The sequence below is a fragment of the Mastomys coucha genome, unplaced genomic scaffold (assembly GCF_008632895.1).
Source record: "Mastomys coucha isolate ucsf_1 unplaced genomic scaffold, UCSF_Mcou_1 pScaffold11, whole genome shotgun sequence".
Lineage (NCBI taxonomy): Eukaryota > Metazoa > Chordata > Mammalia > Rodentia > Muridae > Mastomys > Mastomys coucha.
The window spans coordinates 33,855,246-33,876,254 of NW_022196893.1; the positions used below are offsets into that span (position 1 = coordinate 33,855,246).

Genomic DNA, 21,009 nt, shown 5'->3' on the forward strand with positions numbered 1-21,009 from the left:
CTCGAACTCAGAAATCCGCCTGCCTCTGCCTCCCAAGTGCTGGGATTAAAGGTGTGCGCCACTACCACTCGATGAATAGGCTTCTTTCTGCTTCTCACTTAATTTCCCTGCTTCACCTCACACTAATTCTAGCAGTCTGTTCTATCTAATCTTTCGACTCTTTATTCTCTAGCTTTTTCTGTCTTTACCTGTGTCTATCTTTTTGTTTTGTTTTGTTTTGTTTTTCGAGACAGGGTTTCTCTGTATAGCCCCGGCTGTCCTGGAACTCACTCTGTAGACCAGGCTGGCCTTGAACTCAGAAATCCACCTACCTCTGCCTCCCAAGTGCTGGGGTTAAAGGCGTAAAGGCTTGTGCCACCACTGCCGGGCCACCTGTGTCTATCTTATTATAACTCTCTTTAACCTGTCTCTGTGTGTGTGGGGAGGGGAGGGGGGCTCTCCTGTAAAACTGCCTCTGAATTCCACTGACTGACTGAACAGAACTGATTAGAACTCAAGAGGTATGCTTTCATCTGCCTCCTAGGATTAAAGGCATGTCTATATTCCATCCTGGGTTCCAGTGGAGATGACATAGTGAATTCTAGGATCTCATAGACCTAGAAGATCTTTGGATATGATCTTTTGCCAGAGCGGCCATGTTTATAATTCCTCTATAAGCTCCATATTTTAGTTTACATGGAATCAGGGTGACACTCCATCTCCTAGCTTGGCCTTGAAGTTTTGGTTCTTGTGCTTCTATCTCCCAAGTAGCAGAGGTTACAAGGATGAGCCTCCAAGCTTTCCTTTCACCCTTAATATTTAGGCCTGGAGAAACGGCTTGTTTTTTTTTGTTTTGTTTTGTTTTTTTTTTTTTAGTATTTTGAGACAGGGTTTTATTTATTTTATGTAACCCTGGCCAAAGTAGGTCTTGGCTAGCTATACAGTAAAATTTTAATCCGCCCTGAACTATATGAGACCCTGCCTCAAAGCTCTCGCTTCTTCCTCACACCCAAAAGATGGATTTCTGAGTTCAAGGCCAGCCTGGTCTACAGAGTGAGTTCCAGGACAGCCAGGGCTATACAGAGAAACCCTGTCTCGAAAAAGCCAAAAACAAAACAAAGAAACATAATACATTGTCACAAACAAAACAAGGAACTAGGGGGCTGGAGAAAAGTCTCAGCAGTTACTCTTCCACAGTACTTGAGTTCAGGTCCTAGCACCTACATCAGTAACTCACAACTACTTGTGATTTCGGCTACAAGGATCTAATGCCTCTTCAGGCATCTGTATTCACATGCACACACCAGACATGGATAAATCTTTTTTTTCTCTATGTGTAAGAGGTTTAATTGAGAGGGGGAGAGGGGGCAGTATCGTGGAAAGAGAGGAGGGGGAGAGAGGGGGAAAGAGAGAGGGAGACAGACAGACAGACAGACAGACAGACAGACATAGACACTCACATACACACATACACACACAGACTTTTTTTTTTTAAGGATTTATTTGTCTGGGTGGTGATGCCATTTAATCCCAGCTCTCCTGAGGCAGGGGCAGTTGGATCTCTGTGAGTTTGAGAATAGCCTGGTCTATAGAGCAAGTTCGAAGACAGCCAAGGCTACACAAAAGAACCCTGTCTATAAAACACCTAAAAAGTTTAAGAAAAAATTTTTTTGTGTACTTGCATGCAGCTAATAGGCCAGAGAAGACTTCAGGGTGTTTGAATCTGGTGGTGCGGGTCACTTGGTTGTGGTTGTTTGAAATCAAATTCCAGTCCTCTAGAAGAGCAAAAGCACTCTTAACTACTGAACCATCTCTCTAGCTCCCAATAAAAGTAAAAGTTAAAAAAACACAAGCTAGCTGGGCAGTGGTGGCCCACGTCTTTGATCCCAGCACTTGGGAGGCAGAGGCAGGTGGATTTTTGAGTTCGAGGCCAGCCTGGTCTACAGAGTGAGTTCCAGGACAGCCAGGGCTGTACAGAGGAACCCTGTCTTGAAAAACAAACCAACCAAAAAAAAAAAAAAAAAAAAAAAAAAAAAAAAAACACAAGCTAGGTGTGGTAGCACATGCCTTTAATTCCAGCACTGGGAGGCAAAAGCAGGTGGATCTCTGAGTTTGAGGCCAGCCTGGTTTACAGAGTAAGTTTCAGGACAGCCAGGGCTACACATTGAAACTCTTGAAATACAAACAAAAGAAGAACCAAAACAACAGGAGCTGCAACAAAGACTCAGCTGCTAAGAGCATTGACTGCTCTTCCAGTGGACTGGTTTAGATTCCCAATACCCATATGGTGGTTCATATGAAGTTACCATAAGTAACTTCAGTTCCAGGAGACTTATCATCCTTCTCTGAATTCAGTAGGCACCAGCTGTGCTGTGGTGCACATACATATGTGCAGGCAAAATACTCATAAAATAAATAAATCTAAAAAACATTTTGATTTACACACACACACACACACACAGGGCTTCTTTGTGTGACAGGCCTGGCTGTTCTGAAACTTGCTCTATAGACAGGCTTCCCTTGAACTCACAAATATCCACTAGTCTCTTTCTTCAGCATAGCAAAACAAAAGTAAGTCCTAGTGACAGGTATGGTAGCACGCACCTTTAATCCTACCTAGTTTTATGCAAGCAGAGGCAGGTGGGTCTCTGAGGCCAGCCTGGTCTACTTAGTGAGTTCCAGGACAGCCAGAGCTACATAGATTCTTTCTCAAAAATAAACAAAAGAATGGGTTAGGGCTGCAGAGATGGCTCAGTGGTTAAGAGCATGGACTGCTCTTCTGAAGGTCCTGAGTTCAAATCCCAGCAACTACATGGTAGCTTACAACCATCTGTAATGCAATCTGACATCCTCTTCTCATGCATATGAAGATAGCTACAGTGTACTTAAATATAATAATAAATAAATAAATCTTTTTTTTTTTAAAAAAAAAGAATGGGTTAAGTAGTTGCTTCCAGTGCTTCTTGGTTCCCAAATTTCTATCTCCAGAGTAATAAATCGTTATATTCTCATTCTTAGAGGCTCTGGAGATCCTGGCAAAAAGAAACAGCATATTTGTCATATCCAAGGATGTGGCAAAGTATATGGCAAGACCTCACATCTCCGGGCACACTTGCGCTGGCATACAGGGGAGAGGCCATTCATGTGTAATTGGTCATATTGTGGGAAGCGCTTTACACGTTCGGATGAGCTTCAGAGACATAAACGTACACATACAGGTGAGTAAGGCCCAAGGGAAAAGGGAAAGTAGTGGACAAGAAAAGTAATGATATGCCTATGAAACTAACTGAAATCCCTGAACAATGTATATGTGAAACTAAGTGTCTCAAAGAGTACTTGAAATCGTCTGGAAGTACACACAAAAACCCCAACTTTGTTCTGACTACATTTTGGCTAATTTATCTTTTTTTTTTAAATCTAGGAGAGAAGAAATTTGCCTGCCCTGAGTGCCCTAAGCGTTTCATGAGGAGTGATCACCTGTCAAAGCATATCAAGACCCACCAGAACAAAAAGGGAGGCCCAGGTGTAGCCCTGAGCGTGGGCACATTGCCCCTGGACAGTGGGGCAGGTTCAGAAGGCAGTGGCACTGCCACTCCTTCAGCCCTTATTACCACCAATATGGTAGCCATGGAGGCCATCTGTCCAGAGGGTATTGCCCGTCTTGCCAACAGTGGCATCAACGTCATGCAGGTGACAGAGCTGCAGTCCATTAATATCAGTGGCAATGGTTTCTAAGATTAGACACCCAGGGCCAGAGACAAATGGGCCAATATTCACCAAGCCCGGGATACAAGGTAGCATGGGTCCAAGAGACATCTGGAAGAGAGAGCCATGAGGCATTAATGTGCTTGGTGGTAGGAAGAATTGGGAGATGGTACAAAAGAAGAGATGGGATTGTGGCACCCATCTGTCACTGATGACTCCTTGAAAATGGAAAATATTAGTGAAAATTCTGTTGGTGCCACCCTTTGATCAGCATTTATCTCATCCCAGGTTCTTCTTACATTTCTTACCCCAGCCTCCTCTTCCTGTTTTTCCCTCTTAGCTCTCCCATGATGGATACCCCCCCCTTTTTTTTCCTAAAGCCATCATGCCTTGATAAATATATATGATCATTGAAATACTTTTTAACAAAAACAGATTCTATATTATATATATATATATTAAAAAATATATAGAGATGCTTTCACAGGGGCTGGCTGGGAGGAGGAAAAAGACCATTCTGTGACCAAAATACCTTGGTCTTTTTTTCTTTTCTTTTCTTTCTTTTTTTTTTTTTTTTAATATTGCCTTATTTCTCAATGGCTGAGCCTTATCATGACACATCAAGCTTTCCTATAAATGTTGTCCTGGCTTCCCACCAGAGTAAGCATTCATACTCTGTGCTTTTAGTTCATATATACATATATAATGTGTCTTTCTTAATTTTGTTATTTTATTTGGGATCAGCTCCTTGCACTCCTTTCCTGACTTAATCCTTTTGTCTCCCCTTTTCTCACATGATCACTTCCTGTTATTTTTGACAGTGATTCCTGGATTAGGCACTTCTGTTAATATTTTAAAGACTTTAGTTCCAGCAACGGAGTGGCAAAGCCTTCAAGTGTAGTCTGATGCTTGAAGTAGCTATGGAGGGAATGTTCAAAATACTACTGACGCAGGCACCTTCTTTGTGCTGGAGAGTCAAAACTGTCTCCCTTTCTTAGCTGTTCTAAACATCAGAAATCAGAAGTCCTTCTGTGGAGTTGTACAAGAGGCTCTTTGAAGGAGATACACTGTCAAAATGGTCAGATAGTAGGCAGCAGCTTTCAGTATGAAAGGGATGTTCTCAGAAAAGGAAATAACTCATAGTCTTGGGTTCAGAAGTTAGTGGAATTACTTGGATTTCAGTATCATTGTCTTCCAAATAGCTCTAAGCCTCAATGTATGGGTTTCTGAGTTCACATTCTGAAAGGAAGTACACTTCTGCTTTTGAACATTTCTGTAGTTCCTTCCTATTAATGTTTTAATGTTAAGGAGCATCAGCCAGTGAATCTGTTCAGACTTTCCATTGTGTAGACTGCAAAACTTGTGCCAGTGGCAAAAGTGGTTCTTTAAAAAACAAAGTGTCCCCCTTAACTCTTCCTTAGATGTACTTGGGTGGTTCCTAAGGGGAAGGGAAGCACACAATCATGGGAACGATAGCCCAGAACAAAAAGAAATCTTGTCTTACCACTGTGGATTATAGGAGAAATTGGGAGAAATTGTCCTGCTTTCTCTATGGCCTGATTCCAGAAGAGACTGATCCAAAAATTATATCGGCAGGGAAACTCAGTGCATTTGACACTGAGACTTAAATGCAACCAGAATTGTCCTCAAGGCCCAGCCATTAAAGCATTGTCTCTCTTGACCTTCTGCTATCTTGTCAGAGAGCTTTTCACTGTGAGGAAGTATGGAAGTGGTTGAGTGTATGTGTGAAATCTATTAGGTTGGGGATAGGTTTTCTGTTAGCCAATATTTAAAGAGACCTGCAATAAAAAGTTACCCTGATCTGATAGAGAAACTAAAATGTTTGTGTATGTATGACTGCGTGTGAATGTGTTTGTGCCTGTATATATCTACATGAAGATGAGAACTTATATTTGAAATTGTTGGGAAGTAAATTTAGATCAAAATGCCTTTCAGGTCCATTATCTAGAAATTGGTCATAAAACTTGGGTATGTTCCTAAGGTCAGTTCTCTGCTTATGCTAAATCGATTAACAATTATGGGGTGGGGGGATATTCTAGTGCACTTTCTAAAGAAGAAACTATTTTTGTGTTTGAAAATGAAATCAGCATCCAAATCTATAGTGAATTCCTTATTCTAACTTCTCTATCTTGGCTACAAATAGATTATAGTGTTGTTATACATTTTATGTAAATTCCACCTAAACTAGGTTCTTGATAAGTTTATGGTATTGTTAGCTTGAAATACTAACATTAGTTTATTCCATTTGGTCCTTTCTGTGCAGACTTAATACTGTTATCAAGACTCAGGAAATAGTTGAAGGGACTGTCCCCAAATCACATGTTATTAATGTTGAAGTAAAAGTTCTCTGTCCTCATCCACATCACACCTTTTATTCCTAAAGAAAAGCAAAACTCAAGCCGTGTTATTTTACATTTATAATCATGTATTTTGGCGTCTCTGGAGGAAGAAGGCAGGATAACTTGCTGGAATGTGCAGTATTTTGCTAGAAAATTTCAAGGAATAGAATCTTGTTCAGTATAAGGTGATTAGATAGAAGCTGGCTTAGTGATGCCAAGGACTACAAGCCTTTAGATAAGTTATCTGATGGTGTTTTGTCTCTCGGGTGAAAAGCTGATAATTTACCCTCAACGTCTGCTACATTAACACATTACCATGAATTAATTTACATCAGATTCTTCTGCTTTTAAAATTTCCTTCTCTGGTGTCATATTTGACCATAAAATGGAATCAGTTTCTGCTCTTGTCTCCCTGTCTATGAACCACTTAGCCTATTCCATAGTTAAGAGACTACATTCCTTTAGTCAGGGTCTCCTGACTGAAGAATAACCTTTCCCCAAACTTTTGGCCATCAGAATTGGCATGCAAAATGATTCTGAAATTCTTTTCATTACATTTTTGTTGTTTGGTTTGAGGTTTTTTTTTGTTTGTTTGTTTGTTTTGTTTCATTGAGACAGGGTTTTACTCTGTAGCCCAGGCTAGCCTGGAATTCACTATGTAACTCAGACTGGCCTGGAACTTTGAATAATTTTTTTGCCTTCTAAATGTTGGGATTACAAGTATATGTTACTATGTCCAGCCTTCATGATTTTTTTACTTAATTTAAAAAAAAAAAAATGACTGCACCTTGCAAAGTGGTGGGTAACCACCAATATAGTAATCTTGTTTTTTGTTTTGAAATAGGTCTTTCTAGGTACCCATGACTAATCTGATTTTATGTAGTCCAGGGTGCAGAGATCTGTCCACCTTGGCCTTTCAAGTGTTGGGGTTACAGATGTGTGCCACCATGCCCAGCAGAAATAGTAATCTTAAAGCATTCATTTCCTTGTCTTAGGCTGCCCATTTGAACTTATCTACAAACTATTTGACTGTGTCATCTTTTTCCTGGAAGGGACTGACCCACCATCTTCCTTCAGGGACCTCCTAACAGGCACTCTGGGGGTGCTCTTCAAAATGCAATATAATGGTTCTTTCTCAGCCTGGTCTCAGAATATATAGACCCTGTAACCACAGAAAGTATAGGCTGAAGTATGGGATGAAGGTGTTATAATTTGGGGAGGGTGGGAGACTAAAGCTGTAAATTACTATGGCTGATTTATTTCTACTATATACATATATTTTTTGCTTTTGTATATCCTATATAGAAAACTAAGCATTGTATTTTTTTAACAAAATCTGAGAAAGCACTATGAGCTGCAGGTGTTTGACTTTCAGAATATATTTTGTATTGTTAATACTTCACATTATGTGAATACTGGAAGCTGCAGATCTTTGTAGGCCGCAATAAAATTGGATACTTTTTGAGGGATTCTTTTGGAGGTGCTAATCAGGCCTCTGTTATACTTTGAAGGAGCCCTGGTGCTACATGATTAAAGTTTTCATTCAATTTTAAGTGCCCTAATGTCTTTTTGGGCCTTGGGATCAGATGGGAAGTGATTCACAGGTCAGGTACCGAGGAAGTCAGGATAGTGTGCCTGCCTCAGTGAGGGCCTCTTTGCATGGTTTTACTTTCCATAGACAAAGTTGGGTAGCCTCTTGGGATTGAAAGGAGAAGTGTTGGAAATTTCAGATTTTTGTCTTCTCTTAGAAGAGTCAGTAATTTACAAGGATAAAGGTAGCAGCGGTTGCTTTGGAAGAGGAGGGTATGGCACTTTTCCAACCCAGAAAACATTGCTTCAAAAGCTGCTGATAAAATAAAACATGGGCAGATTATTACTTTGGTTTAGAAGACTGTGTGCCTTTCTTGGCTCTGCTCCGGGGTACAGATGTCATCTAGGAGGATGAGTAGATCAGCTTTGAGGTTGAGCTGTTTCTTTTCTTTGTCTGCCTTCCCTAAATACCATCCCCCAGAAAAGACATTAAGCAGCCTTTAAGTTTCTACTCCCTCTTCCAGACTTGGCTCATGTGTTGTAGATTGAAGACTGGGAAGAGAGAAGAGGGGCAGTCTTTGGCTCCATTCTTTCCCTAAGTCATCTCTACTCAAACTTCCCAAACTCAGAAGGACTTCTCCACAGCACTCACTTGAGAGAGTAAAGCTATTCCACCCCCCACCCCCAATTTGCCGCTTCTTTATCAAACAGCCCAACCTTCCTTGTTTTGGCTGAGAAGTACAGGGACTCATCTGTCCTTCAGCTCCTCAGGAGGTTGAGGAGTGTGACAGATTAGGTTGTGGCAACAGATAGAGAAGACTTTAGGTACATCTGCTTGGTTGTGTGCTTTCCTATATCTTGCCTTCAGGAATCACACTGTGCCTTCTCCACTAGGGAACTGATTCTATCTACACAGCTTTTCCAGTAATTGCTCTTGAAAATTGTAGATAATGACAGTTCTTCATATTTCTGATGGCTCTTTTTCTCCCAGTAACATCCTAATATCCCTTACCTAGCTAAAGACTAGGCACAAAGTCAGAATATGTTGATAATGATCTGAGGAAGCCAAAGGCAGCTGCCCTAGGGCCTGCTTCCCTCTCCCAAGTCTGTCATCTCTGGGCAGAGGAGTAGTGCTCCAATCTGGTGCCTAAATCCAGTTTATCTTTCTTAATACTGGCAATAACCAGTCTCTGTACCACTGTTGCCTTTAAACCTTTTAATCTCACGATGTTTGTTGTGGGTTCCAATCTAGTTATCACCAGGGCTGTGAGGGTAAATACTTCTAAACAGTCACTCACCTTGTTCCTTGCCCTCACTCTTGAGTATGTATGATGTTAATCTCTTGTCTTCCTGTTCCTTTTGTATCTTCCTTGTCTCTATCCCCCTAAATTTGTCCCTGGGTGTTTTGGGGATCTCAGTATCTCTTTCTCTATATCTTTATCTCAATCTCTCTGCCTTTTGTACAAAGATTAGTTTCAATGTAGTCTGTAGCTCCTTTGTAAACCAATTAAAATTTTTTTAATAAATCATGTCTCTGGTGTATTGAGAGTGTTGGGAATGGGGTATATGTGGTAACTTCCTATTTTGAATTCATCAAATACAGCTACCTACACGATAGTGCTCCCATACATTTTAATTAATGCATTTACTCTACACTTTAATCTTAGACAAGGATTCACGAACAGAACAGTATGCTTTGACTACATAGAAATGTGGGGGACTTCAGGTTTGGTAGTTCATGCCTATAATCCCAGCATTGGGAAGACTGAGTAGGTTAAATTAGTGTGAATTTTAGAGGCCAGATTGGTCTCTATAGGAAGTTCTAGGCCATTTAGAATCTTTCTCAAAAATAAAAGCAGGAAAAGAGGGTGGACACTGAGTGCTGAGTTTCAGAGCTCAACTATAAAGTACTTTGCTATTGTACTTGATGCCCTGACTATAATTCTAAACACTTAAAAAGATGACTGAAGAGAAACAAAAATAGTGGCTGCCCCAACTTCAGTAATTTTTTTTCTACATTTGTGTTTGGGGTGGGTACACATGTGCCACAGAACATGTGGAGGTCAGAGGGCAACTTGGCAGAAGTCTTCCATCATGTGAATACATGAGATTACTCGGTGGTTAAACTTGGTGATAGAGGCTTTTAGCACTGAGCCATGTTTCTATCGCCACTCTTTATTTTTTACTTTTTTGGTTTTTTGAGACAGGGTTTCTCTGTGTAGCCCTGGCTGTCCTGGAACTCACTCTGAAGACCAGGCTGGCCTCCAACTCAGAAATCCACCTGTTTCTGCCTCCCAAGTGCTGGGATTAGAGGCATGCACCACCACTGCCTCGCTATTTTTTTGTTATTTTGAGACAGGGTAGGTCTATGTAGCTTTGACTGTCATAGAACTCAATATAGGGGAAACCAAGCTGACCTAGAAGGGACAAGGGACCACCTGCCTTCTGCTGGTCTCTAAGTGCTGGGATTTGAGATTTTTATTTTATGCGTATGGGTGTTTTATCTGCATGTATGTCTGTGCACCATTTGTGTACAGTGCTCATGGAGGCCAGGTGTCAGGTTTCCTAGAACTGGAGTTAAAACATAATTGTAAGCTGCCATGTGGGTGCTGGGAATCAAATTTCTGTCCTCTAGACCAGTATTCTGTGCTCTAACTACTGAGTCATTCCTGTTCCACCCATCACCATACCCTAAGTTTTGTTTGTTTGTTTGTTTTTAAAATCTCTAGCAGTGGATGGGCTAACAATACCTTATAGCTGAGGATCTTTTTGTTTGTTTGTTTTTGTTTTTTTGAGACAGGATTTCTTTGTATAGCCCTGGCTGTCCAGGAACTCACCCTGTAGACCAGGCTGGCCTCGAACTCAGGAATCCACCTGCCTCTGCCTCCCAAGTGGTAGGATTAAAGGTGTGCGCCACCACCGCCTAGCTATAGCGCAGAATCTTAAATTTATATTTTTTCTTCCACTTCTCTAGTGCTAGGTTCACAAGCACACTGTGCCCGTGACATTGTACATTTTAGGAAAGCACACTACTCAATGAACTATGTCTTGGCCACCTTTTAAGTAAGCTACATATATTTGAATATTGTCTTTTAGGTAGAAAAAAATCGTTTTTGATTTGCAGAAAAGTTACAAAGAGTTTCTATAACAACCCCCCTCCCCTCTCTTTTTCTTTTTTTTGGTGGTGGTTGTTGACATATAGTCTATAATAGCCCAGGTTGGCCTTGAACTCATGGAAATCCTCTTGCCTCAGATTCCCAAGTGTTCTCATTACAGGCCTGTCTTTAAAGTCCATGTAAATGACTGCATGTGAATGCAGGTGTGGTATGCATGTGTCATAGTGCACATGGAGGAGGACCTTGGGTATTGATCGTCTTCCACCTTGTTTTGAGACTCATACAAATATGGTGCACACACCTTTAATCCCAGTACTTTGGAAGGAGACTAGAGACTCAGGCAGATCTGTTTTTTTGTTTTGTTTTGTTTTTTTGAGACAGGGTTTTTCTGTATAGCCCTGGCCAGGCAGATCTTTTGAGTTTGAGGCCTGCCTGGTCTAAAAAGCTAGTTCAAAGGTTCTGCAGAGAAACCCTGTCTTGAAAAACCTAAATAAATAAACAACAAAATAGAAGCCAGGGGGTGGTGGCCCGGAAACATGTTTATTTGTACCGCTCTAGAGGCAAATGCAGGCAGATCTCCAGTGTAGTGAGGAATTTTAACTCTGCTCCTCATGCTGTTATGAGCGCTTTACTGACAGCCATCTCCTCAGTTGTGTGTTTAAATTTGAGACAGGGTCTTCCTGTGTAACCCTGCTAGGCCTGGAATTCTATGTAGACCAGGCTGGCTTCAACTCTCATAGACCTGCCTATCTATGCCTGTGCCTTTCCAGTGCTGATATTAAAGGTGAGTGCTACCATGCCCAGCCAGATGTGTGCATTAACAGCCTGAAACTGAGCTTAGAGGTATTATGTACTCATCAATAAATGTTTTCGGAGCCTTTGCTATTTATTTGGTGCTAAAGCTAAGGCAAATACTCACACAGCCCCCCACCATGACTTCTGCAGTTGGGCCTGTGATACAGATGCCACCAGTTGCTCTTTTTTTCTATCCTGACCTCATTTTCATCAGCCAGTTTGCCTTGTACTTTATGGAGAAAATGGAAGCTGGAATTTCTTCAAATTGTCCCTCACTTACCTCCTCAGAACATGTTTCCCCACCAGTCTGCCCCATCCCTCTTTCTAGGAAGGAAACAGTGTTCTTCCCTTTGAAAGCTGCCCGTTTTCTCTTGCTTGACTTCTCTTTGTTCTTTGTTTTGATGTGATTTTTTTTTCCTTTCATCTTCAGCCTGCCTTTGGTTCCCTCCTTAGCTTATGAGCATGTTCCCAGTCTCCCTCTCCTCCAGCCCCATTCTGAAAAACTGCTTCCTTTTCAGGTTGCTAATCTAACTATCATCTTCCCCAAAGTTAACGGGAACAGTTTACACCCGTTTTTATTCACCCCTCAGACCACTTTGTTAGCACTAATTCTTTAAAAAAATTTCAGATTACTGTCAGCCACCTGGTTGCAGACCAATGATATCTTCCTGTGGCAGTGTGCTCCTGATTGGTGATTTCTTCATCTTTAAGCTTTCTTGTGGCTGATTGTGATGGTGATGTGAATGTGGACCAGTGTTGAGAGGGCTGGCTCAGTTGATCAGTGAGTTGGCAGAAGGGTAAAGGCCCTTGGCAGTTGCTGATCCTGACAACTTGAATTCAACCCCTGGGACCCATGTAGTTGATGTAGAAGACAGACTCCTTGCAAGTTGCTCCCCGACCTCTACAAATGCAATAGATAAATAGAATGCAATTTCTTTTTTTAAAAAAGCCAAAAGTCGCCAGGCATTGGTGGTGCATGCCTTTAATCTCAGCACTTCGGAGGCAGAGGCAGGTGGATTTCTGAGTTCAAGGCCAGCCTGGTCTACAGAGTGAGTTCCAGGACAGCCAGGGCTATACAGAGAAACCCTGTCTCGAAAAATTGGGGCTGGAGAGATGGCTCAGCCATTAAGAGCATTGGCTGTACTTCCAGAGGTCCTGAGTTCGATTCCCAGCAACCACATGGTGGCTCACAACCATCTGTAATAGAATCCAGTTCCCTCCTCTGGTGTGTCTGAAGACAGCTACAGTGTATTCATATACATAAAAATCTTTTTTTTTTTTTTTTAGAGCCAAAGGTTGAAAGGGGTGGGGGGAGGCAAATGTGGACATGCACACCTTTAATTTCAGCACTCTGGAAGCAAACAAAGGCAGGTGAGTATTTGTGAGTTCAAGTCCAGTCAGGGTTACACAGTGAGACCTTCTTTGTTTCAAACAAAACAAGTCACAAGGGGCCACAGAGAAGGTAGATAAGAATGCTTCCTGAAAGCTGGGCACACACATTTAGTTCCAGCACTCAAGAAGCAGGCAGATCTGAGTTTGAGACCAGCCTGGTCTACAAAATGAGTTCTAGGACAAACAGAGCTGTTATGGAGAAATGTTGTCTCAGGAAAAAAAAAAAAGACAACAAAAATGAAAGAAAAGGATGCTTGCTGCTCTTCCAGAGGACCCACATATGGCAGCTCACAACTACCTGTAACTCCAGCTCCAGAAGATCTGATGTCCTCTTCTGGGCTCTGAAGATACTACTTCAGTGCACAAACTCACAGGTGGACAAACATATAAACATAATTAGAAGTCAGGACATCCAAGGCTACATAGACTCTGTCTCTAAATAAAAATAAAAAGTAAAATCTTCTAAATAAAGCAAAATGTAATGAAGCCATCTGGCTAGATGGCTCAGCAGATAAAGATACTTGCCCCTGCCGGGCAGTGGTGACACACACCTTTAATCCCAGCACTTGGGAGGCAGAGGCAGGTGGATTTCTGAGTTCGAGGCCAGCCTGCTGGTCTACAGAGTGAGTTCCAGAACAGCCAGGGCTACACAGAGAAACCCTGTCTCGAAAAAACCAAAAAAAAAAAGATACTTGCCCCTAAGCCTCACAACCTGAGTTTGAGCCCTGGCACCAACATGGTAGAAGGAGAGAACCATCTCCAGAGCTCCGGAGGGTTGGCCTCTGACTTTCACATGTGCTGTGGCATGCACATGTATATACATACAACACTCAAATAGATACAAAGAATAAATATAACCCAAGTGTTGTGGCTTAGATCTATAATCTCAGCACTCAGGAGGCAGAGGCAATTGGACCTCTGTGAGAGGACAACCCAGTTTACAAAGTGGCACTCTGACTCAGAATGCCTGTGTGTGTGTGGTGTGTGTGTGTGCATGCATATGTATATATCTGGTGGTGAAAAATAAAGTCAGCCAACACTGGCAAAACAGAATGTGACCCTAAATCACTTGTGTCTTCTCCAGCCCTTCTAGTCTCCTTCAGAGATGTTATTTCCTCTGACACTTAAGTGTTGGTCAATCTCAGCCCCTTTCCTTCTTTCTCAAGTCTCATCTTCTCTAGCATGTTTTCTCTCCCTCCCCCTCCTCTGTCTGTGTTGCCATGTATGCATATAGGGAGGGAGGGAAGAAGAAGAGAGGGAGGAGAGAGGGAGAGGAGGAGGGGGAGAGAGATTTGTGTATATGAGTGTGTGTGTGCAGGCATATGCATGCAAGTGTCTGAAAAGAAAGGGCTAGCTCCTCTAGAGCTCTGGAGGTAGAGTTACATGTGTTTGTGAACTGAAAACTGAATTCAGAATCTTCTGTAAAAACAGCAGGGCACCCTTACCTGCTAAGCCTGGGTTATATGTGTGGGCAGCCACACACAGTTTTTTTGTTTGTTTATTTTTTGTTTTTGTCTGCTTGGGATTCCAACTCAGGTTCTGTCTCTCCAACTGCAGTTGTTGCCCCGTGGCCCTGCCACCCACCACCTTGAGACAAAGTCTCACTCTAGTCCAGGATGGCCTGGGATTGACTGTATAGCCCAAGATGGCCTTGCAGCAGTCTTCCTGCCTCTTAATTCCAAACGCTGAGATTACAGGAGTGAGCCACCATGACTGGGTTCTGGGTTGTATCAAGGCTTTGACTGAGGAGCTCGCCTTTCCACTGCATCTTTACCCTGCTCCCACTCTGGAGGAGAGGGTCTCCAGAGACATTCCAGACAAAAGAAGCCATTTGATCTTCAATTGCTCACATCCCCACTTATCTGATCTGGGAGCTGTCGAAGGAGGACAGCAGGAACTAAGCGCAACATCCCACACCTTACTAGCACAGCCCTGCAGACTTCCAGAAGGGCCAAGGGAGGATTCGATGCTCTCTCCACCCTGTCCTTTGTTCCAGCTGCTGTTTCACAGCTATTGCCTCCTCTCATGCATGCTCCTCAGGAGAAAGGCCCTGCCTGGTATGAGCTGGTACCTTCACCTCTGATCTAAGAAAGTTAGGTCATTCTGAGAAAGGCAGATAGTACAGAGACAGAAGCATGAACAGGAACCAGTCCTCTTGACCAGCTCTTTGAAGCTAGCTGCTCACAGGTGTGGACATGATAACCTATGACTGTTTCCTTACTCTGGGGGAAATGAGGCTGCATGTCTGTCTCTATTGCAACACAAGCCACAGACCCTTTGTTCATGCCCTCTACACACCCTGTGTCCTCCCTTTATATTTTATAATACTGCAGTTTAGGATGTTTTGGAGGCATACTATGAATATTAGTCATCTGAAGAGGCCCTCTTGCCAGGGACAAGCGTCTTCTATGTCTGCTGATCCCTAGTGGTAATTTTTGAACTGTAGGCTCCCTTCCCAGTTGTTAGCCTGTTAGGCAAACATTATGCTGTCTGGTACACACTTCTCAGCAATCCAAATTCAAATGTTGAAATTCTGTAAACAGTGGAAAGAGTTTTCTTTTCTTTTCTTTTCTTTTTTTTTTTTCTTTTTTTTTTCTTTTTTTTTTTGAGACACAGTCTATGTAGCTCTGGCTATCCTGGAATTTGCCATGTTGACCAAGCTGGCATTGAACTCACAGAGTTCCATCTGCCTCTGCCTCCTGAGTGCTAGGATTAAAGGCATACACCATGCCCAGTATGGAAACATTTCTTTAGCCTTTGAAGTTTTCATTTGTTTTAAGACAACATTGTACAATACAGAGAACAGAGAACAGAACCTGGGCTTTGGAGCCATACATACCCAGGTTCAAATCTCACTCTGCTTTTTTTTTTTTTTTTAAATCAGAATAACTATTGACAGCTCATCTATTTTGAATCTTAGTGAAAAAAATTAGATGATTTAAAAATGGATATTTCGGGCTGGAGAGATGGCTCAGTGATTAAGAGCACTGACTGCTCTTCCAGAGGTCCTGAGTTCAATTACCAGCTACCACGTGGTGGCTCACAACCATCTGTAATGGAATCTGATGCCCTCTTCTGGTGAGTCTGAAGATAGCTACAGTGTATTCATATTCATAAGATAAATAAATCTTTAGAAAGCAAAAAAAGTTTAAAAATATATATTTCTCTAAACATAAATGTATGTTTCTCTAAAACATACTAGATGTGTAATAAAAGATATCCTCTCAATGATGGTAGTTTTCTCAGTGTTTGAAGCCTCAGAAGTGAGTGCATGTGTGCATGCTTTGTACTGCTTATACAAAGGCTTTCTGTAGGCTCTAGACAAGTTCCTGTTACTTGCTGTTTTCTTTCTTTGTTATGGCAAAATACACAACACATTACCAATCTAAACATTTTATTTTACTTTTTTTAGTTAATTTTGAGTTGTTTTGTTTTTGAAGTTTTTAGTTCTTGAGACAGATTCTTACTATGTAGCTCTGGCTACCCAGGAACTATGTAGACCAGGCCCTCTTCACACTTACAGAGATCTGCCTTCCTCTGCCTCCTGAATGCTGGAATTCTAACCATTTCCAACATTTTTCTCTTTCTAAAGCTTTATTTTGGATGTCCGGAGAGATGGCTCAGCCATTAGGAGCTATCAGGAGCACATGCTGTTATTTTATTTGCTCGGGGGTGTTGGACTGCATGTATGTCTGTACATCACATGCATGCCTGGTGCCCATGGAGGCCAGAAGAGGATGCCAGATCTTTTGGAACTTGAGTTATGAGCTGCCATGTGGGTGAACAAAACCTGGTTCTTCCACGAAAGTTCCAAGTGTTTTTGATTACCAGGCATACTCTGAAATTCTTCATATCCTTTCTGATTTTTGAGTTTGAAAAATGAGATCAACTTTAGTTGATCTGTGAAGTCTTCTGTACAGGATGACTCCAGGAGGCTACAGATTAGAGTTCTCTGCCCATGGGAACCCTCTTGGGCAAAGCTGAGCTCCCTAAATGTTTGACATCTTTTCTGAAAAAGCCAGAAGGTCCAGCACCTTCTTCCAAGGTCAGTAAGGGGTAGAGATTTCGGAGTTAATTATCACAGGGTTCTCAGCTGGACAGCCAAGGTCCCTTCCTCCCTCTCTGCAGAGAAAAAGAGGAGGTAGTTGAAGAAAAGATTGGTTCTCTGCTCCTCCCTATCACTCCCTGTTTTCCTCACACCCACCTCTCCCCCACAGCAGCCTTCTCCCCCACAGAGACTGGGATAGGACCGAGGGGGGCGGAGTTGGGGATTGAAGGTTTGGAAGCCCCACAGTGCCCTGTATTTGGAGAAAGCCTTGGCTGGGGTAGCTGTGCTGGTTTATGCTGGTTTATGCTGTCCTGCTGACATCCTTTATCAGGATGCTGGGGACACTGGGGCTTTGGACACTGCTTCCTGCAGCTGCACAAGGTAAGTGTCTACAGAGAAGGGTGGGGTCTTTACACCACTCAGTGAGGGAAAAGGTGTACTTGAAGCAGCAGCCACCCACTTTAAAGAGGCCAGTGGGCTGGATGAGTGAAGAGGAAAGGCAGAGCCGCGCGTTCCCATGGTGGGGCTCAGACCTATGCCTCTGCCATGCTGACCTGGGATCTGGACATCATGTTTTGTCTATCCTTCTCTGCTCTTTGTCCTTGCCTTCACTCCCTTCTTGACTACCCTTTCTTCACCTTGGACTTCAGTATCCCCAAACAAGAGGACCTGTGTGTTCTTTGAGGCTCCTGGAGTGCGGGGAAGCACAAAGACACTGGGGGAAGTACTAGATGCAGGACCAGGCCCCCCCAAGGGTATCCGCTGCCTCTACAGCCATTGCTGCTTTGGGATCTGGAATCTGACCAATGGCCAGGCACAAGTGGAGATGCAAGGTGAATGACAAAGTACATGGTGGGTGAGAGCTAGGGTAGGGGAGAGTCTAGGGCAGGGGAGAGGCTAGGATAGGGGAGAGTCTAGGGCAGGGGAGAATCTAGAGTAGGGGTGAGGCTAGGGCAGGGGAGAGTCTAGGGTAGGGGAGAGGCATGTCTAGGTTAAGGGAGGCAGCCAAGGGAAAGGGAAGAAGTGGAATGTGTAGAGGGAAAACAGGCATGTCAGACTTCTTTGATAGAGAAGGGATTTGTTCTCTATCCTCAAACCTCATAGAACTCTCTCCTTTTCCTCCTGTCCCTAATCCCACCGCTTCAGGATGCCGGGATAGTGATGAGCCAGGCTGTGAGTCCCTCCACTGTGACCCAATCCCCCGAGCCCACCCCAGGCCCAGCTCTACACTCTTCACATGCTCCTGTGGTACTGACTTCTGCAACGCCAATTACAGCCATCTGCCTCCTTCAGGAAGTGGAGGGGCTCCTGGGGACCAGGAGCCCCAGGCTGCCCCAGGTAGTTGCCTTCCCCAGGGTACTAGAGCCCACAGGGGGCAGAAGCATAGATCAGGGTGCGAACCAGGACCAGTTCTCACCCCACCCCCGCCCAAACTTTCCCTCCTCCTGGCCTTGGAAAGTTGGTTGCCCTGGTGACTGAGAGATAAGGGGGCTTGTGACCAGCATGGGGGTGGTTTAGAAAGCAATCTCTTTGAAGAGCAGAGTGGTTCAGTGCTCACACACATGTCTTCTTCCCTTGCTGTCCAGGTGGGCCCATCTGGATGGCACTGCTGCTGCTGGGAATGTTTCTTGTGCTGCTGCTGGGTAGCATCATCTTGGGTACTGATCTCTCCCACCCCTTCCTTCCCTGTGATAGCATGACACTTCCCCAAAGGTCCAAGCCTTCTCCAGGCTCTGATCCCCCAGGTTTGGAGTTTTTTTGTAGCTCCACATTTCCTTGCAAGACACTCTCTTAGCACATAGCTCCCTTAGCTGTCTCTGTCTCGTGCACCCTACCTACCCTAAGGCTCTTCTCTACTTCAGCCCTGCTACAACGAAAAGCCTGTAGAGTGGAAGGTGGGTCAGACCCAGAGCCAGGCTCCGGTGGAGACTGCAGTGAGGAACTGCCAGAGCTGGCTGAGCTGCGCTTCTCCCAGGTGCTCTAGGGAAAAAGGGTGGGCTCCTGTGGCACTCCTGGAGGTTCTGCTGGGGAGGAAGCCTGGCCCTGGTGCTAGCTCTGAGGCCCACACTCAATGCAGTGTCTCTGCTAGGTAATCCAGGAAGGAGGTCATGCAGTCGTCTGGGCTGGGAGGCTTCAGGGCGAGATGGTAGCCATCAAGGTCTTCCCCCGAAGGGCCGTGGCCCAGTTCCGAGCTGAGAGGGCTGTGTACCAGCTGCTAGGCCTACAGCATGACCATATTGTTCGCTTTATCACTGCTGGCCAGGGAGGCCCTGGCCCCCTGCCCTCTGGGCCTTTGTTGGTACTGGAACTGTACCCTAAGGTGAGCACCAAGGAATATCTGTAGTCTGTACTATGCACTATACCTATGGGGTGCGACGTGGCAATGGGGCCTCACTCACTCATGCCTATTCTCCTGCCTCATGCTTTCCTTAGAATGAATATATATATCTATATAAATCTCTATCTATCTATCTATCTATCTATCTATTTTTTTCCCTTTTTGAGACAGTTTCTCAGTGTAATCTTGGCTCTCATCTGCCTCCCAAGCACTGGGATTAAACGCATGTTCCACTCCTGCCTGTCTAGAAGAGAGCCATTGTTAAATACATATCCAGGAATAGCTTTCTAAATTCATTCATGTGTTCACTTAAACCAATATTTATATACTATGTGGCAAGCACTTCTAGATGCTGAGAAAAGCACACATGGTCCCTAGCCTTCTAAATGCTAAGAAAAGCAGTTCCCAGTTTTGCAGGTGTCATAGACTAATGGGTCACAGAAAGGGATAAACACAAAAAGAAGTTTCAAATGTCCAATGTGCTGTAGGACAGGGCACTGGGAACAGGAAGAAATAACAGTGATATAACTCAACCTGAGGGACTGTCGGGATGGTGTGGCTGGTAAAGATGCTTGCTTACTGTGCAAGCCTTGGGAACCTGAGTTCAGTCCCCAGAACCCAAGTCAAGGTAGAAGGAGAGAACTCTACAAAGTTGTCCGCTGACCACCACAATGTACTGTGGTGTGGTCTCCCAAAGACTCCCCCTCCAATAATCATTTAAAAAATATGTATAGGTGTTTCACCTGCACATATGTCTGTGCACTGTGTATGCCTGGGGTGTGTATAGGTGTTTCATTTACACATATGTCTGTGCACTGTGTGCATACCAGGTACCCATGAAAGTCAGGAGAGGATATTAGCTCTCCTAGGGCTGGATTTTCAGAGTAGCTGTGAGGTGAGCACTGGGATTAAACTCCAGTCCTCCGGAAGAGCAGCCAGTGTAACTGATGAGCCATTTCTCCCAGTTTTAATAGAAAGAAAAGATGTATGTAGCCTGAGGTGAGAGAGAGATTAGCAACATGAAGATGAGGAAAGCTGGGTGTAGTAGGACTTGACTATAATCCCTGTACTTGGGAAACTGAAATGAGAGGACTGAGGTGAATTCCAGGCTAGCCTGGGCTACATACGATCCGATCCTGACTCAAAGAAATAAAACAGGCCTGACTGCGGTGGACACACCCTAAACCCCACTGTTAGGGAGGCAGAGACAGGCATATCTACGTGAGTTCAAGGCCAGCCAAGGTTACAAAGTAAGACTCTATCTAAGGCCGGGCAGTGGTGGCACACTCCTTTAATCCCAGCACTTGGGAGGCAGAGGCAGCATCCACTAAAGCTCTAGCCTCTGTGGTAGTTTGTGCCTGTGCTGCTGGCACTCGGAGGTAGAGGCAGGAGGATCACTGCAACTTTGACAACAGCCTTGTCTTTATAGTGACTTCCAAGTCAAGCCACAGTTGCATAAATACCAGTGAGATCCTGCCTAAAAGAAAGGCGAAGGGAAGGGGAGCAAGGGGCAGCAAAGGTGGCTCATGGTTAAAGGTGCTTCCATTAACCTTGAAGGCCCAAGGCGACTCCTGGAGCCTATACAGTGGAAGGAGAAACCAACTCTAGCAAGTTGTGTTTTGACCTCCACACGTGCCATGTAGCATGTGGGTTCGCACCCACTCCCCGATAGATAAAGATTTATTTATTATATGTAAATACACTGTAGCTGTCTTCAGACGCACCAGAAGAGGGCGTCAGATCTCA

At 43.8% G+C, this 21,009-nt stretch overlaps 2 protein-coding genes across 6 annotated transcripts in view; both read left to right on the forward strand.

Moving 5' to 3' along the window:
• The window catches only part of Sp1 (Sp1 transcription factor), a 22,974-nt gene extending 13,871 nt beyond the window's left edge, over positions 1 to 9,103 (forward strand). For all 3 annotated transcript variants that reach the window (XM_031356846.1, XM_031356843.1, XM_031356833.1), the window contains exons 5-6: positions 2,998 to 3,197; positions 3,401 to 9,103. In XM_031356846.1, the coding sequence (XP_031212706.1) occupies positions 2,998 to 3,197; positions 3,401 to 3,714 (514 nt within the window). In that variant the 3' untranslated portion in view covers positions 3,715 to 9,103. The remainder of the gene's footprint in view (positions 1 to 2,997; positions 3,198 to 3,400) is intronic.
• An 8,001-nt stretch (positions 9,104 to 17,104) lies between these two features.
• Positions 17,105 to 21,009, forward strand: part of Amhr2 (anti-Mullerian hormone receptor type 2) — a 6,885-nt gene continuing 2,980 nt past the window's right edge. The window contains exons 1-6 of one of the 3 annotated variants that reach the window (XM_031359130.1): positions 17,105 to 17,306; positions 17,576 to 17,758; positions 18,072 to 18,263; positions 18,512 to 18,583; positions 18,788 to 18,900; positions 19,015 to 19,245. In XM_031359130.1, the coding sequence (XP_031214990.1) occupies positions 17,219 to 17,306; positions 17,576 to 17,758; positions 18,072 to 18,263; positions 18,512 to 18,583; positions 18,788 to 18,900; positions 19,015 to 19,245 (879 nt within the window). In that variant the 5' untranslated portion in view covers positions 17,105 to 17,218. The remainder of the gene's footprint in view (positions 17,307 to 17,575; positions 17,759 to 18,071; positions 18,264 to 18,511; positions 18,584 to 18,787; positions 18,901 to 19,014; positions 19,246 to 21,009) is intronic. The other 2 variants (XM_031359115.1, XM_031359123.1) reach the window with 2 other exon arrangements.